The sequence below is a fragment of the Pelophylax lessonae genome, assembly GCF_965119305.1.
Source record: "Pelophylax lessonae genome assembly, chromosome: 2".
NCBI lineage: Eukaryota > Metazoa > Chordata > Amphibia > Anura > Ranidae > Pelophylax > Pelophylax lessonae.
In genome coordinates, this window is record NC_138769.1 from 617,691,082 (window position 1) to 617,709,945 (window position 18,864).

Genomic DNA, 18,864 nt, shown 5'->3' on the forward strand with positions numbered 1-18,864 from the left:
CCATTCACACATCTGTAAAATGGGTCCGCATCCATTCCACAATTTGGCGGAACCTTTACAGACCCATTGTTTTTAATTTCCAGTCTGAAAAATTAGGCATTCACAGGATAAAGAAGTGTCGGCCATTCCAGGCCCCAACAATTAGCCCACATGCGTTTACCTGACAGCTAAGAATGTAGTATTCTGTGGCTGAAGGTACATTAGGCATTCACAGGTAACAGAAGTAAGTGTAAGTGTAAGTTAGCCCACATGGGTTTGACAGCTACAATTGTAGTATTCTGTGGCTGAAAGTACATTAGGCATTCACCTGATACAGAAGTAAGTGTCGGCCATAAAAGGCCCCAAAAATTAGCCCACATGGGTTTAACTGACAGCAAAGAACTTCTTTTTGATGGCTAGAGGTACAGTAGGCGTTCACAGTATACAGAAGTAAGTGTCGGCCTGTATAGGCTCCAAAAATGAGCTCACATGGGTTTAACTGACAACAAAGAACGTGGTATATGATGGCTAGAGGTACATTAGGCATTCACACAGTATACAGAAGTAAGTGTCGGCCTGTATAGGCTGCAAAAATTAGCTCACATGGGTTTAACTGACAGCAAAGAACGTAGTATATGATGGCTAGAGGTACATTAGGCATTCACACAGTATACAGAAGTAAGTGTCGACCTGTATAGGCTGCAAAAATTAGCTCACATGGGTTGAACGGACAACAAAGAACATGGTATATGATGGCTAGAGGTACATTAGGCATTCACACAGTATACAGAAGTAAGTGTCGGCCTGTATAGGCTTCAAAAATAAGCTCACATGGTTTGAACTGACAGCAAAGAACTTAGTTTTTGATGGCTAGAGGTACAGTAGGCATTCACAGTATACAGAAGCAAGTGTCGGCCTGTATAGGCTCCAAAAATTGTCTCACATGGTTTTTAACTGACAGCAAAGAACTTAGTTTTTGATGGCTAGAGGTACAGTAGGCATTCACAGTGTACAGAAGTAAGTGTCGGCCTGTATAGGCTCCAAAAATTAGCTCACATGGGTTGAACTGACAGCAAAGAACGTAGTATATGATGGCTAGAGGTACATTAGGCATTCACACAGTATACAGCAGTAAGTGTTGGCCAGTATAGGTTGAAAAAATTAGCTCACATGGGTTGAACTGACAGCAAAGAACGTAGTATTTGATGGCTAGAGGTACAGTAGGCATTCACAGTACACAGAACAGTAAGTGTCGGCCTGTATAGGCCCCAAAAATTAGCCATTCAATGGACATGAAATGCCTTTTATGTCGCTGTATTTAGCGAAGACAAGGACCAGGAATTGTTGTGGGTGGATGGCGGTCTGGCAGATATTTGTGGCCTGTGATGAGGAATTTCAATGAAACATGGTCTAACGGTGGTCACATATGTTGAATTCCTCAGAGATTGATGCCTCATTCATTTTTATAAATGTGAGGTAGTCTACACTGTCATGAGCTAGACGAGTGCGCTTATCGGTCACGCTGCGCTGAACGTCCTTTCAGACAGGACACTGGACGGGGGGCAAGCCAACAGTTCCATTGCAAATTGTGCAAGCTTTGGCCAGCAAAGGCTGCAGATGGCAACACTGGTGTCCGCAGCGGACACATTAAAAAAAGCCCACACTGCGGAGCAATGTGCCGGCGTCCTGGGAGTGCCAGATGTGACTGTGTATGGTTGATGGCTCGCTGCTGATACATTTTCAGTCTGCTTTGTACCTCTTGTGCAATGCAAGTTCTGCCTGCCTCTCCTCCCTATCCGCCGGTCCGTCAGTCCGCCAGTTCTACAAATAATTGGCCAGTAACTGTTGTCACTGTGTGTAGCACAGTTAACACAGCAAAAGAGGCCAAATTTTTGCAGGACTAAAATACAATCTTAGAAAAGTATACTGTTAAATAACACCTCACTTCAATCTGTGGTATTTGGGGGCCACACGTTTATCACACCAGTTCTACAAATAATTGGCCAGTAACTGTTTTCACTGTGTGTAGCACTGTCTACACAGCAAGAGGCCAAATTTTTGCAGGACTAAAATACAATCTTAGAAAATTATACTGTTAAATAACACACCACTTCAATATGTGGTATTGGGGGGGCATTGGTGTATCACACCAGTTCAAAAAATTGGCCAGTGAGTTTGGCGCTGTGTGTACCAGACTTCACTCAGCAAACGCGGCAATATTGTTGCATGACACAAATACACTTGAAAAAAGTTTACTCCGATAACACCCCACTTCAATATGTGGTATTGGGGGGCCATTGGTGTATCACACCAGTTCAAAAAATTGGCCAGTGAGTTTGGCGCTGTGTGTACCAGACTTCACTCAGCAAACGAGGCAATATTGTTGCATGACACAAATACACTTGTAAAAGATTACTCAGATAACACCCCACTTAAATATGTTGTATTGGGGGGCCATTGGTGTATCACACCAGTTCAAAAAATTGGCCAGTGAGTTTGGCGCTGTGTGTACCAGACTTCACTCAGCAAACGAGGCAATATTGTTGCATGACACAAATACATTTGTTAAAGTTTACTCAGATTACACCCCACTTCAATATGTGGTATTGGGGGGGGGCACAGGTTTATTACACCAGTTCTACAAATAATTGGCCAGTAACTGTTTTCACTGTGTGTAGCACTGTTTACACAGCAAGAGGCCACATTTTTGCAGGACTAAAATACACTCTTAGAAAATTATACTGTTAAATAACACCCCACTTCAATATGTGGTATTGGGGGGGCACTGGTCTATCACACCAGTTCAGAAAATTGGCCAGTGAGTTTGGCACTGTGTGTACCAGACTTCACTCAGCAAACAAAGCAATATTGTTGCATGACACAAACATGTAAAAGTATACTCGGATAACACCCCACTTCAATATGTGGTATTGGAGGGGCCAATTGGTCTATCACACCAGTTATAATACTATAAGTGCTTTTGTCACTGTGTGTGTAGTGTTGCTGCAGAAACGCTCAGTCTCACCACCACACCTGTCACAATGCTGCACAGTGCACAATAATACTACTAATATACTATAATATGCTTTCTACAAAGTATATTATACTGTGGATTACCCCCCCCCCCTCCCCTTTTTTAGTGCACTGCACAGCAATACCAAAATATTTGCAGCCCTTTAAATGACTTTTGTGGACATTAACAGAGTGATTTGTGTCACTGCTGACGATCTCTAACTGCCCCTACAGCACAGACTGGATACCTGCCCCTATACTAAAGAGACTGTAATAGACCCTATACCGACATTGCAGCACTTTAAATGACTTTTGTGGACATTAACAGAGCGATTTGTGTCACTGCAGATGACGATCTCTAACTGCCCCTACAGCACAGACTGGATAACATATACTGAAGAGAGACTGGACCTATACCGAAATACCAGCCCTGAAAACGACTTTTGTGGAAATTAACAGAGCGATGTGTCACTGCAGCCGATCTCTAACTGCCCCTAAAGCAACCACTGGATACCTCTCCCTAAACTCAAAAGATACTAGTAGACCTATACCGAAATACCAGCCCTGAAAAGGACTTTTGTGGATCTTCACAGCGCTATATGTGTCTAGCAAACTCTCCCTCATGAGCACAGCAGACCTTTCCCTACACTGGCAGAAAGCGGAATGTGAAATGGCCGACAGCTCAGGTCTGTTTTTAGGGTAGGGGGGCTGTACATGTGCTGGAATGTTTCAATTGGCTGTCCCGTTCCACCTGACGGCTGTGTCATGGGTCAAAGTTCTCCCCAATGTAAACTAATAAGCCCGCCGCGAACAACGCCATGTGTTTGCAAATTTAGCAGGTAGCGAACAAGCAAAATTTGCCGCGAACCGACCGCCGGGCAAGCCACAAGGCCATCTCCAGTCAGTGTCCCTGATCACTGCCGCCCACTCAGTGTCCCTACTTGTTGTTGCACTAGTCATATTGTCCCTGATCACTGCCACACCAGTTGTATTGTCCTTGATCGCCACCACACCAGTCATATTGTCCCTGATCACCACCACACTAGTTATATTGCCCTAATCACTGCCACACTAGTTACATTGTACCTGATCACTGTCACATCAGTCATATTTTCCCTAATCCCCATCACACCAGTTACAGTGTCTCTGATCTCCATCACACCAGTTAATGTGTACTTGTTCAACACCACACCAGTGCAGTGATGCCTCTGCCTTCTGGCTGTCCTAAACCTGGCCTGTTTATTGACCTTGTTTCTGCCCGCTGCCTGGATAAATCCTTTGCCTGTTTGCTGACCATGTCCTGCCTGTGGCTTGAACTGACACATCTGCATATCACACTGGCTATGTTCCTTCTAGACACCAGGCCAGTGAACATAGCATTTCTGGAGGCACTCATGTACCAATAGGCTAGGCTTGCTTTTCTTATAGGATCTGGGACTGCTACAGGTGGCACTACACCCAGGGCCGGTGCTTCCACTAGGCAAACTAGGCAACCTAGGGGCGCAGCCATGAGTCTACACTCTCTGTCCATCATGAATAATCCTTGTGAGCTGAGGGCAGGGGGCGGCAGTGGGGAATGAAGAATGGACAGAGGAAGATGCCAGGTGTCTGGGGCAGTGACTGAACTACCAGGCCCTGGCTTTCCACCACTGTTGGGGGGGGGGGGCAAGAGGCAGGAAGGGAGCCCACAGGAGTGCTACATGCATGATGATCCTCTTTGGCTGGAGTTGAGTGGTGTAAACCCTGGGCAGGAAGTGACTCTCTGCACTGAGCTGGTGGGCAGCCGTTCATTTCCCTGGATCCAGTCAGCTCTCACAGGTATCCGAGCCAATTTCCATTACATGGGAATCAGTCGCCTGGCCACGTTTAGCAGGTGTGGCAAGACCGCTAAGAGGAATGGGTGGCGCGTGGAACAGGAACCCCAGGGGAGAATCATCCATTTCGACATCTAGGATAACCTTAATCTGCGCAACATTTTGCCAGAAGGGACGAACACTCGGACACTCCCACCAAATATGGAGGTAGGAGCCCCGGAACCCACATTCCTGCCAGCAAGAGTCCGAAATCGCCAGGAAAATCCTGGCCAAGGCGACCGGTACTCAGTACCATCGAGTCAAAAGCTTACAATGGTTTTCTTGCATCTTAGTATCAACAGAACTTTTGTGTGTAAGACTATATAAGTGATGCAACTGGGTCTCTGTGAACGTGTGCTGCAGGTCCCTCTCCCACTCCCGTACATAAACCGGTTTACCCCTAGATTCAAGAGTCTGCAACAGCCCATATACAGTGCCTTGCGAAAGTATTCGGCCCCCTTGAAATTTTCGACCTTTTGCCACATTTCAGGCTTCAAACATAAAGATATAAACTGTATAAACAAGTGAGTGGGACACAATCATGAAGTGGAACGAAATTTATTGGATATTTCAAACTTTTTTGACAAATAAAAAAACTGAAAAATTGGGCGTGCAAAATTATTCAGCCCCCTTAAGTTAATACTTTGTAGCGCCACCTTTTGTTGCGATTACAGCTGTAAGTCGCTTGGGGTATGTCTCTATCAGTTTTGCACATCGAGAGACTGAAATTGTTGCCCATTCCTCCTTGCAAAACAGCTCGAGCTCAGTAAGGTTGGATGGAGAGCGTTTGTGAACAGCAGTTTTCAGTTCTTTCCACAGATTCTCGATTGGTTTCAGGTCTGGACTTTGACTTTTGGCCATTCTAACATCTGGATATGTTTATTTGTGAACCATTCCATTGTAGATTTTGCTTTATGTTTTGGATCATTGTCTTGTTGGAAGACAAATCTCCGTCCCAGTTTCAGGTCTTTTGCAGACTCCCATCAGGTTTTCTTCCAGAATGGTCCTGTATTTGGCCCCATCCATCTTCCCATCAATTTTAACCATCTTCCCTGTCCCTGCTGAAGAAAAGCAGGCCCAAACCATGATGCTGCCACCACCATGTTTGACAGTGGGGATGGTGTGTTCAGGGTGATGAGCTGTGTTGCTTTTACGCCAAACATAACGTTTTGCATTGTTGCCAAAAAGTTTGATTTTGGTTTCATCTGACCAGAGCACCTTCTTCCACATGTTTGGTGTGTCTCCCAGGTGGCTTGTGGCAAACTTTAAATGACACTTCTTATGGATATCTTTAGGAAATGGCTTTCTTCCTGCCACTCTTCCATAAAGGCCAGATTTGTGCAGTATACGACTGATTGTTGTCCTATGGACAGAGTTTCCAACCTCAGCTTCCTAGAGTATAGTTGCGAAATATGCGTTGTTAGGTTAATGCTCAAGTATTGCAGGGAAGAGCGGCACCACTCGAAGGGGAAGGATGCCTGTAATTGAGTACGGAGCCCAGCTGAAATATTAAAGGGGAGAATCTCCAACTTACTGTAATTTATCTTGAAGTTGGACAATGATTTGAACCTCCTCAACTCAGCCATATTATTAGGAAGGGAGATCTGTGGCCCTGCAGCGTAAAACAGCACGTCGTCCGCATAGGCAGATAACTTGTGCTTATTCGAACCGACCCTGAAACCTTTAATGTCAGGACTCAAATGAATCCTATTCAACAGGGGCTCGAGGGTCAGGGCGAAGATGAGAGGGGACAGGGGACACCCCTGCCTCATCCCATTCCGTATAGGGAAGGGATCAGAAAGAACTCCATTTACCCTTACCCGAGCCAACGGGCAGCTGTACAGGGACTTTATCCACCTAAGCATATTCTGACCCAGCCCCAGCCTAGTCAAAACAGCACGAAGATACATCCAATCCACCCTGTCGAACGCCTTTTTGACATCAGTCGACAATAGAAGACAAGTGGGACAGTCGAGTTGGGAGTTCGCCTAATGGATCAATTGAATCTCCCGGTTGGAATTGTCTCTAGCCTCCCTTCCAGCTATAAAACCTGTCTGGTCAATGTGTATCACAGTCGGTAGAATGGGTTTCAATCAATTCGCTAAGAATTTCACTAAGATCTTAATATAATTTTTCAACAATGAGGTCTATAGCTACAGGGCATAGTGGGGTCTTTCCCCGTTTTTGGAAGAACTGTAATGTAAGCCACAAGGGCTTCTGTAGGTAGGTTTGTACCCGAGGCTAGAGCGTGGAAATACATACACTTATAGCTAGAGCGGAGGGGCAGGAATTTGCGATAATAAGCATTTGTGAAACCGGGACCTGGGCTTTTGGCTGTTGGAAGTTCTTTAACAACCAACTCGATCTCCGTCTGGTAAATAGGCTCTGAGCCACAAGCTGGGGGGTTTGCGCCTCCTCTAAATAATGTGTGATGAGTTCCCCTTTCTGTATGGGTGAAGATCCAGAAAGTGTGTCAGGTAGCTGGTAAAGTCGGGTATAATAGTGCCTAAATGTCTCTGCTATTTTAGAGGGCAACACCGACGGGGGGGGCCAGGGGTGCTTTGGAGTTTATGGACATGTCCCGATGTCCGCTGTCTACGAAGGGCTCTGGCTAAAAGTCTCCCACATTTGTTCCCAAACTCATAGAACTTATGCGATACATGTCTCAACCTTGCTCGGACACGGGTCTCCAAGAGAGTGGAAAGCTCCTCCCTAGGGGTCCGAAGCTCTGCCATAAGCGATGCGTCTGCGTTGCGTTTGTGCATTTGTTTGAGCTCCGTTGCTCAAAGTTTAGCTAATAGAGACAGCAGTTCACCCGTGCGTGCTTTCTTTAACCTAGCCCCCTGGGAAATCAGCTCCCCCGGACAACGGCCTTGTGTCCCTCCCATACCGAAGCCATCCCTGTCTCCCCCGGCAAATTCTCCGCAAAATAATGGGAGATGGTTGCAGATACCTGCCGCAGTGCCACCGTGTCATAAATTCTCATAAATTCTCATTCAAGCGGCACGTCCACTGCCGTGCGTCCTGACATAGTGGGGCAAAGGAAACCGAAATGGGGGCATGGTCGGACAAGGTGAGCGAGCCGATCGACGCACCCGAGAGCGACTCCAGGAGATGATGATCTGCCAGCAGGAGATCAATTCTTGTATAAACCTTATGATGAGTAGAATAATAACTTAAATCTCTAACCGTGTGGTGGAGCATTCTCCAGCAGTCGACCAAATGGTAGGATTGTAGGGATTTGTGGAAATGCTTAAGGAACGCAAAGGAGTTTACGGACTGGCCGGAAGAGGTGTCCACGAGTGGATCAGGGAAAATGTTAAAGTCCCCCCCCCCCCCTCCCAATGACTAGGCGTCCCTTCCTAAACCTTGAAAGAGTCTAGGACCCGATAGAGAAACGTAATCTGACGAGTGTTTGGGGCGTATAACGCAGCCAGAGTAAGCTAAAGCGTGAATAGGGTCCCCTTTAGGAAGACAAATCTGCCTTTCGGATCTGAGTAGTAGTCTAGGGGAAGAAAGGGACAATTTTTTTGTGTATTGCGATTGCCACTCCCCCTGACTTTGGTCTGGGTGAATTACTAAGGTGGGTTGGCAGGCGAGGGACCGAGTCAGCACAGAAATTAGTCTCCTGCAAAAAGAGAATGTGCGCCCCCAGTCTTTGTCTCGAGCCACAACTTACTACGTTTCGATGGGGAGCCCAGGCCACAGACATTATACGATACTATCTTCAAGGATGCCATGTTATGTCGCTTGTGGAAGGACCCTCTGGGTCATCAAGGAAGGAGGAGAGAGACCTGCAGCAGACCAACCCAAGCAAAATAAAGTGCTGAAAAAAGAAACGCAAGTAACAATCACGATAACAGAAAAACATTGGCACTATATTTTTCATTTGCAAGGATGCACCCCAAAAGTATCCATTAAATGCGCGGTAGCAGTGCAGATGCCGCCACCGACCCCCCCCCCCCCCCAACTGAGAGCGGCCTACAGCTGCCGCACTGCCACCTTCCCCAAACAGGAAACATAACTCAGAAGAGTTGGCCTATTGGAGGTAGGTAGCACAGCAGTCCGCGAGCAGCTACCATTGGGCCTGCTCCCGCGATGGAGCAAGTCTATTAGTAGAAGTGCGTGTTGTAAGTCCATAGAAGCAGTCATAGGAAACAAAACGGGAACATTCCCATGAGAGCAAAATCCCCCAAAAAAAGATAGGGTATGGAAGGACAAAAAAGAAACAAGGCAGGGCCCCAGGCTATCTCTCAATGAAGCTCCACCTGAAGGTGGGAGTGTATCTGTAGATTGGGATGCTTCGTTGCGAGCTTTGTTCCGACCTCTGCAGAAAACCTGCTGCCAGGGTTGAGAATGGGTCAGCACCGGAATCTCCGGCGTGGGGCGCCAATCTGGTAAATCCACAGGGGGGGATATGGAGGTGTGACAGGAACTGAGGCAAGTGTGATTTGTTCCGCAGGGTAACCTGGTTGCCATTCTTGGAAACTGAAAGGCTGAATGGGAAGCCCCATCTGTATATCAAGCGGGCTTCTTGTAATTTTTCCAGGAGTGGTTTGAGTGCCCTGCGCTGCATCAGCATACGGTGGGAAAGGTCTGGGAACAGCGGCAGTTTAGCTCCGTCAAATTCAACATGGCGGACCCCTCTCACATAGTACATGATGCATTCTTTCAGTGAATATTTATGAAGCTTGCATATGACATCCCGGGGTTTATCAGGGTCTTCAGAGGGGGGATGCAAGGCTCTTTGGGCGCGATCAATTTCAATATGATCAGGGGCCTCTCTGCCAAGGATTTGCTTAAAGATGCCCTGTAGAGTGGGAACAAGGTCCCTAGGTGCCGTGGCTTCAGGCAGACCCCTGATGCAGATGTTAACCCTGCGGCTGCGGTTTTCCATATCGTCTAGTTGGTCCAGCAAGGAGTCCATACGTTGATCCTGAGCTTTATTCTGTTGCTGCAGTGCCTGCAGTGTAGGGGTTAAATCTTCTACCGAGGTCTCCAGAGCCTCCAATCTACCCCCTAAGTGTACAGTATCAGCTTACAGGGTTTCAATATCCTGTCTTAAGGCCTTCTCCATCCTAGTGACAAAGTTCACTAAGTCTGCTTTGGTGGGGAGAGGCAGACTGTGGGACCGCAAGTCTCTATCCCCCAGGGCGTCCCCAAAATCCAGACCCCATATCGAGCTGTTAGGGGAGCCAGGAGAGACAGGTGGAGGCGGTGAGTAGGGTGGCAGCTGTGGTGAGAAAATTGGAGAGGCAGCACGTGTGGCTGCAGTGCACTCACTCAGCGCCATCCTGGACCCGACCCTCTGTTGCCTGCCATCACTGATAAAATATATGTCCAGGGAGCTGAAATGGAGCCTCGGTGTGCGCTGAGGCTGCGGGGATTGCTTCTTCTTTGGGGGCATCTGTGCAGACAGAGTTTACCCCTCTAAGGAGCGGGTCAGACGGAGCTCAGCTCATGCATGTCCGCTCATCTTCATGACCTGGCCATGGCCCCCCACGCAAAATATCTTTTTACATTTCCAACTTTTTTGGCAAAAAGCACCTTAGGGCTTTCAAGGATCATAAATAATGCATCCAATTTCCTTACTCCTTTTTGGAGGCCCAGGAGCACCAGGACAGTGGAAACACCCACAAAATTACCACATTTTGTAAAGGAAACACTGCAAGGTATTTTCTGAAAGGCTTAGTGAGTCTTTTGAAAATGTCATTTTTCACCACAAGTTTTTGGAAAATGCAGGAAAGGAAATAAAATGTTAATTAAAATGTTTTTTGTTTTTACACAAAGTTGTTAAATAATGAGCTTTTTCTAACAAACCACATAGGCATAACTAATATTACAAACCAAAACACATTTTGCTACTTCTCCTGAATATGGGGATACCACTTGTGTGAGGGTTTTTCACATAAGTTACACTTCTATTGTCTTGACTACCGATCACTTTTTTGGAGGCACTGGAGCACCAGGACAGTAGAAACGCCGACAAAATTACCACATTTTGGAGAGCAAACACCCCAAGGTATTTTAAGGAGCACTGTGAGCCTTTTTAAGACTTTCTTTTATTGCTATACGTTTTTGGAAAATGCATAAAGAAAATAAAAAAGGTTTCCACAAAATTGTCATTTTAAGAATCTACTTCTCACACACAGCATGGGCATACTTAGAAATAACAACCCAAAACACATTCTACTGCTCCTACCAACTATGGCAATACCACATGCCTAAGACTTTGTCACTATCTGGACTGTTTATGTACCAGACTTTTTATCTTTTGTATCATGCAAATCAACCAATTGTGTCACTGATAACAGTCCGTGTTCCTTTAAGCAAAGCAATCCTAGCCTATTGGTTCGTGGCTGCTCCAGGAATGCCGTATTCACTGGCCAGGAAGTTCAAGAGGCTGAGAAAAGGAAGATGAAAAAAGTTCCTGTGGTTCCAGGAGAGCAGTTGTCCACAGGAGATGAGTTGGACCGGTGTCTCGCAGAAACATAGTCAGACGTGCAGATAGGTCAGTTCAAGTGGCAGGCAGAGACAAGATCAGCCAATAGGCAAAAGATCGGTCCAGACAGCAGGCAGAAATAAAAAGGCAAGGGTTTATTACAGGTGGCAGAAAGAGGCAACTCTGTACTGGTGGGGTGTTGATCAGGAACACTTTTGCTGACTTACACTGGTCTGATGATACTGGAGACCATCGTGGCAACAATCAGGAACACTGCTGCTGACTTACACTGGTTTGGTGTCATTGGAACTGGTGTGGCGACAATCAGGGACACCATTACTGGCTTATACTTATGTGGTGGCGATAAGGAAAACTGTTGTTTGCATACACTGGTCTGATGACACTGAAACTGGTGTGGCGATAATCAGAAAAATTGATGCTTGCTGCACTGATCTGGTCTGGTGGCAATCAGGAACACTGATTCTAGCTTCACTGTGCCTGGTGTGGTGGTGATTAGAAAACTGTGACTATTAGGGCTCATTCATATGTGTTATTGGGGGTGGTAGAACCTCACAGTTGAATTCTTTGTTACACTGTTAATTCTTGGGCTGATAGTGTTGTGTTGCCCTCCCCTTAGTTGGATTGCTTGGGGACCTCGGAATGTTTTGAATTCTTGTATTCCTGTATCCAATGATTAATGATTGAAGTATTTCTGTGCTCACTGTAAAATCCCTTTTCTGTAGTTCGAGTGACATGGATTACTGTGTTTATTATTAACTACCAATATTGCTTTTCTTAAAAAAACTGAAGCATAAATGACGTCCATCATTATAGCACACATTATAGCATCATGGTGAGTGCTTTCACTTTGCTGGCCGGTGTCCAAATCCTAATAAAGGCAATAATCAATGTTTCTGAATTCTGCTGCTTCTGTGTCTCTTGATGAACTCCAAGAAAAAAAATTAAGGTAAATACAAAAATCCTGTTTAGTCAAAGAAGCACCCTGTAAGCAATAGTGCCATTATATCATAAAATATTACACAGCACATACATAAAGTGGAAAAAAAAAACCACATTGTTCAGTCCCAATGCAACTATCCGGAAGAATTAAAAAAAAAAAAAAAATACAGCTATCCATTCTTTCCCAGCATGGCTACGTAAGCAAATTTAAAACAAAGCTTTACACCCAGAATTCAAATGCAGATTCTTCTTTGATTTGTATACACTGTGCTGGTAAAAAGCATGATATATAGTATAGGGGTGGGCATAGACACAACATTTAGGTCATAGTATAGGGGTGGGCATAGACACAACATTTAGGTCATCATGACCGGAAAGTTTAACAGCCATCCAGGTCGCCTATAAATGGGCAAGGTACTAGGTGACACACTGACTGGGCTCATCTTTCCCTGCTGATTTACATGAACTGTATGAATAATGTAATTGGGTCACACACCATTTTGATATTCCTTCACTCAAACATTTATTGTGGATCACAATAGGTCTCCACAAACCTTTAAAATTGAACTATATGCAATGCCTTTTTCATTTTGGATAAAGTAAGAAAGGGTTTTGACACCTGTATTGTTTATTTTTGCCTTCTGTGTCCCATTAGGGAGATTTTTCTTCATGAGGGTCACCAGAACAATTTTCTGGGGACAACCCAAAAGTTGGGATTTTCTTTTACTTTCACTTTTAGCAATAATAAACAGGACTAATCCCTAAAGGGATTACAAACCACAATAAACACTTCACGGGTGTTTTAACACTCTTTACGCCATTTAAAACTAAAAAAAAAAAGTTTTGCCTTTTGTTCTACTTTGAGTTCTAAGGTCATAATTGAATCTTCTTAAGGCTTGGTTCACACCTATACATATGGCTGCTGCTCACAACCACACGCAATTAAAACACGAGCAGATGCCATTTATTCTGAATAGCAGTCCCGCGTAAAAATGCAGTGCGTTTGCGGGTGCAAGAACCGCAGAGAAATCTTGACCATCATTTTGACCATGTGAATTCCCAGTGGGATGCGTTTTGCAAAAGATACATGCACCGTTTTCTGAAGGAAACTCAGAATGAATGAATGGGCTGCCGAGCCCGCGCAAACGTGGGCCGCAAAAATGCAGGGATGTGAACCCTAGGGTAAAGCAAGCTCACTCATTATTCCTGTCCCCACAGCAGCTACCTAGATTACTATGACTGTTTCTATTCCCTCAGGGCAAACAGCATCTTCTTTTTCAAACTGTTAAAAAAAAAAACATTTTTGTTTTTGTCAGGCATGCTTGCTGATATTTCAGCCTGAGTTTGAAGATTGGTACGAAGAGCCAAAATTGACCATCTTTCTTGATTGTTCGAATTCCATGGAATCCTGTTTTCAGAGTGCTAAGCAAGTTGCACTGCTTGCCCTCAATACTATATTTTCCATTGCTATCAACGTTATTGTTTTTGGATCAAGTAAGTAAAGTGAATAGGATTAAGTATATACTGTATGTCACTCTAGGAAAGCCTCTCAGTCAACAGTAGCTATATATGGTAGCAAAGTTAATAATGATAGAAATGACTCTTGCCTATTAAAGGGTTTGTAAACATAAAAAATAAGTTTATTCCAATCAAGCCCAAACTATGCTTTATGCTGCACAATTCATATTTTGTATATTTTTTTGTTGGTCATTCAATTTTTAATACTTAATGATCCTGCCTGATTTCTTTTACTGCTCTTCTCCTGCCTGATTTCTTTTACTGCTCTTCTTACTTTTTAATCCTGTTAACACTAGCCACAAGTTCAGACCCATAGTAGTGTTCGCATGAGTAGGAACTTCTGTGGGAGCAACAGGATCCTGTGCAAAAACATGGTTTCCCTGCAGTCCCATAACCAGCTAGTGATGTGGCAGGCTGGAAGCAGCTGATTTTCATCAGCAGTCCCTGCCCAAAGCCCTTGGACATTCATGACACAGAGAGGATATAGTGATCATACCTAAAAAGAAGGAAAAGCATTTTCTCTGATTTATTTCTGTTCAAATGATTTTTATTCAGGTTTTCAAATTTCACATATAACAATTAGGAAAAGTAGGACATGTATTTTAAAGCATTGACTGTGTACAATAGGCTTTTTTCAGTCAGTGCATCCTTAAGAATTTATTATTTAGGTGCCACTCATATCCATCATCTGTATTGTATAGTTAGGTAACGATTTCGAACTGTACAGGCCACACAAGGAGAAAACAGTTTGAAATAAAATCATACAATTTATTGATCACAAAATTTTAAAACACATGCAATATACATATTGGCTATAAAAACAATGCTAGTGCTGATGGAGTTCACTGTGTATACTTTTTATACCAAAAGAGAATGCTGGTATAATAGGTCCTCATATGCCAACGTGTTTCGCCAGTTTTTGATTTATCAGGGCCTATGAAGACATTACAGCACTCATCTCAAGCACAAAGAGACACCAGCACCATCATTACCTGGGTGGGTGCTGGAGCATCAAGGAACCCCACCAACAACACTTCAATTGGATCACCAAATATGAGCTGGGTATACGGTCATCTTCCAATAAGAATATACTTCAACGGAAATAGTCTATTCTACTGGTACATCTCTTATATAGGCTTATTAATAATTTTGTCCATGTAATTTAGGATTGAATTCCAGATCTAGTTGGTGTCCATCCAACCAGGGATAGTTGGACTAAAGACTACTCCAATTGTCCTCAATTCCTGGCTTCCACATAAGTAATCCACATGTGGCCTCAGACAAAGAGAGGAAAATGGGGAGAGGAAGAGGGGTGCATCTAGTATTGCCTGCACTGTCCGCTGGTCTTGGTGTCCAGAAAATGGAATGGTCTGGCTAGTCCAAATAACATGGCTGAAATGTAAACTGGAAATTATTAATAAGCCTATAAAAGGGGCATTACTAGAAAAGTCCATTGAAGTATATCCTTATTGGACAATAACAGTATACGCAGGTCATATTTGGTGGTCCAATTGAAATGTGGTTAGTGGGGTTCCTTGATGCTCCAGCACCTGCCCAGACAGTGATGGTGCTAGTGTCTCTTTGTGCTTGATGAGTGCTGTAATGTCTTCATATGCCCTGATGAAGCAAAGTCTGGTGAAACGCATCAGCATATGATGATCAATTATACCCGCATTCTCTTTTAGTGTAAAAGTATACACAGTGAACTCTACCTGCACTAGCATTGTTTTTATAACCAATCTGTATTTGTCTATATCTTTCATTGACGGACGCAGTCCTCTGATGCATATCAGTAGGGTTATACTGCCCCCTACTGCAGTAGGACACTAGGCAGAAAAAAAGTTCTGGCTACACCTGTGGGCAGTCCCTGAGGGTACACCCTCTCTCTTCTGCATAGGATGTCAGTTTTAATCTGCCTAGTTCCTTGCTGGGATCTTTGGTCCTAGCATAAAAGTTTTTTTATGTAGATAGTTTTTTATTAGCTAGCCTTTTTCTCCGGATTTTTTTTCTCCTGTGAGATCTACAAGCAACTATGCCAGATCTGGGTGATGGGCTGGATAATCCAGATCCAGTGGTCACCCCAGCTGGCCAGCGAGCGCGTGCAGACCTTAACTCCACGATGGGTCAGCCGCGACAAAGTCCCATTGGACGGAGACTGGCTCCGCGAGTTAAACGTCTCACAAGGTCACACATGACAGGGTCTAATCCTATGTCGCAGCGTTCCTATTTGGCCGACAGCCCCCCCACTTCGGCGGAGAGGGGTCCTGTCAGAAGATGGCGCCTGCCTGTGTTCCTGGTACAGTGAGTAAATGTCCCCCCCCTTCCCTGGCAGATTTTGGGGTGGACGTGGGCCCCTGCCTGGGATGGTCGGACCCCCACACTCCTGGGTTTACCTCTGTCCTGTTATGCAACCCCCCCCCCCACGTGGGGGACTGTTTGGGCCTACCTCAGGCTGAGACCTCATTTGCAGGCCACATGGGGGCCAGGGGGTGCGCTGTCTGCGGCGCTCAGCTGATCATGCAGGGGAGGCCTCTGTCGGTTCCTCCAGGGCATTCCTGCTGTGTGATCGTGTTAAGAGGGCTGGCAGGGGGGTCCCCCTGTGGGTCCTTGTTGCCGCGTGGGGCTGCCATTTTGTTGTAGCCTCGCTACTATGATGGTGGCCATCTTGGTACACCCGTTTTCGGCCATTTTGCGGTGGACTCTGCTGGGAATCTGGGTGGGAGTGCCTGGAGGAGTTCTCCGGGGAGTGGAGCCCCTCCCTTCACCCTGGGCAGTTTTCAATGCTCTCTCCAAGACGTCCTTGGAATGCAAATTGGGACAGTGGGTTCTGGGGGTCTCTCTCTCTCTGTTGGGGGTCCTCAGGGCGTCCGGATCTCCACTGTCCACCAATGCATTTTTGGCGGTTCTGGAAGCATTTGGGTCCCATGTGGAGGTGGCCTTGAGAGGGCGAGGTGCGCAGAAACTACTCCACCTACCCCTGTCTCGTCTAATGTCTCGGATTCTGAGTCTGACTCAGCCGCCGCTGACGTGGGTCTCCCTGCTGGGTCTGTTACCTCGCGCCCTGCCTCCTCTGATACTGAGGATGACATTTCTACCCCCCTGCCACGCAAGATACAGGCGCTGGTGGATGCACTGGTTGTTTCGGTGTGTGACACCCTGCAATTTGGAGGAAGCAGCGGCGGCTGCGCCTGGGGCACAGGCTGCGTTTGGCACTTGCATGCCATCCGGAGTAGCTTAATTTGCTAGCATACCCATAGAGAATGGGACCATCCCAGACGTTCCCCTGGGGTATCTAAGCGGCTGCTAGACGTTAGTTACCCTTTTGAGGAGTCTCTGGTAACAATGTGGACTGTGCCACCTAAGGTGGACCCACCGGTCTCCAAGCTGAGTAAGACTACCGTTATTCCAGTGGAGGAATCCCCATCCTTTAAGGACCTGGGGGAAAGGATGGTGGAGGCTGTGGCCCCCGATCTATACTCCTTGGTGGGATCTGCACTGAGAACAGTGTTAGGATTGCCCTTGCCACGCAGACTCTGCCTGATAGACAGAGTTCCAACGCTGTGATTGGTGAGGAGCAAGTCCCTCCTGCCTTGGGGGAGCTGTTGGACCAGCTGGTCCAGGGCTGCACTATTTTTACGATGCCGAGTACTTTTCTTCCACAGGCTGACAAGGGTAAGGACCCTCGTCGCAGGCGGGGTCCCTCCTTTTCGGCTCACAAACAGTTTTCTTCTTCCCTCGGGGACAGTCGATGAGGCTAAGTCCTTCAAGACTTCCGCGGGTGGCTCCAAGCCACCCTGGTCTGGCAAACAAAGATCGTTTATTTTCCGGACCTGCGGAGAAGCCCTACTCGGCCTGAAGGTGTGTCCTCACCCGTATACGGGGTGGGGGGACATCTTTGCCAGTTCTCGGACCTGCGGCTGGCCCGGGGTTCAGGAGGTCAGGCGGTCCAGGTGCAAAATCGAGTTTCGATCGATCAAGTTTCTCCAGTAAGGTTTTCCTCCACTGTACAGCTGTCCCCGGATCGCTTGCTGGTGCTCTATCGGGGCAGTATTGTCAAAAAGGCTGCACCTAATGGCCCTGGAATCGGTTCGCACGAGGGTGGCTTCCCTACATTAGGGGGGATTCCTGGCCTCCATACACATCAGAGATGCCTACCTTCACATCCCGTTATGTGCAGGACACCAACGAGTCTCCGTTTTGCCGTGGGAGAGGATCACTATCAATTTGAGGCGTTACCCTTTGGTCTCGCCTCTGCTCTTCGGGTCTTTACAAAGGTGTTGGCTCCGGTACTGGCACTGTTGCGACAGCGGGGGATCGGTCCTTGGTTCCTGGCCGATCTGCTTCTCCAAGCGGAGTCCCCTTACGGTGCTGACGACGAATTTGTAAGTCACCATGAGAACTCTTAAAGAGTTTGGGTGGGTTCTGAACCTTCAGAAGTCGTCCCTGGTCCCCTCCATGAGACTGGACTATCTGGGCCTGACTTTGTACTCGTTCTCGGCCAGGGTGTTTCTCCCTCCGGGAAAGCACATGGTCGTCCTTTCGAACCTGCATGCAAGTTCTGAGACTGATGTTGTCTTTCGAGGCGGTCCCTTTCGCTCAATCCCTCTCGAGGATGCCCCAGGAGGCAATCCTTCTCAAATGGAACTAGATTCCAAACTCTCTATACATTCAGATCCAGCTGAGCCAGGTATCCAGGGAGTCTTTGATCTGGTGGCTTCGGTCCCCAATTCCCAAGCAGGTAATCCTTCCTCCCCTTACACTGGACAATTGTACCACAGATGCAAGCCTGTCCGGGTGGGGAGGAGTCCTCGGCAGGTTCTCTGCTCAGGGAATATGGTCTGGAGCTGAGAGCACTCCGGCTTTGCCTAGTTCTTTGGACTGGGCACCTGCAGCTGTCCAGGGCGCATTCAGTTGGACTATGACACGACTTATGTGGCTTATGTCATTCACCAAAGGGGCACCAAGGGTGTCTTTGCGGTCTTGGAAGTAGCAGGCATTCTTCGTTGGGCAGATTCCAGGTGTGGGTAATTGGCAGACGGATTACCTCAGTCGACAGGCATTGGATGCATCCGGAGGTGTTCCAGCAGTTGTGCTGTCACG

The 18,864-nt window shown here is 46.4% G+C and overlaps 1 protein-coding gene across 1 annotated transcript in view; it reads left to right on the forward strand.

Moving 5' to 3' along the window:
* The window catches only part of PARP4 (poly(ADP-ribose) polymerase family member 4), a 351,198-nt gene that overhangs the window by 177,306 nt on the left and 155,028 nt on the right, over positions 1–18,864 (forward strand). Inside the window, exon 21 of the mRNA XM_082247633.1 lies at positions 13,563–13,740. Coding sequence (XP_082103759.1) covers positions 13,563–13,740 — 178 coding nt within the window. The remainder of the gene's footprint in view (positions 1–13,562; positions 13,741–18,864) is intronic.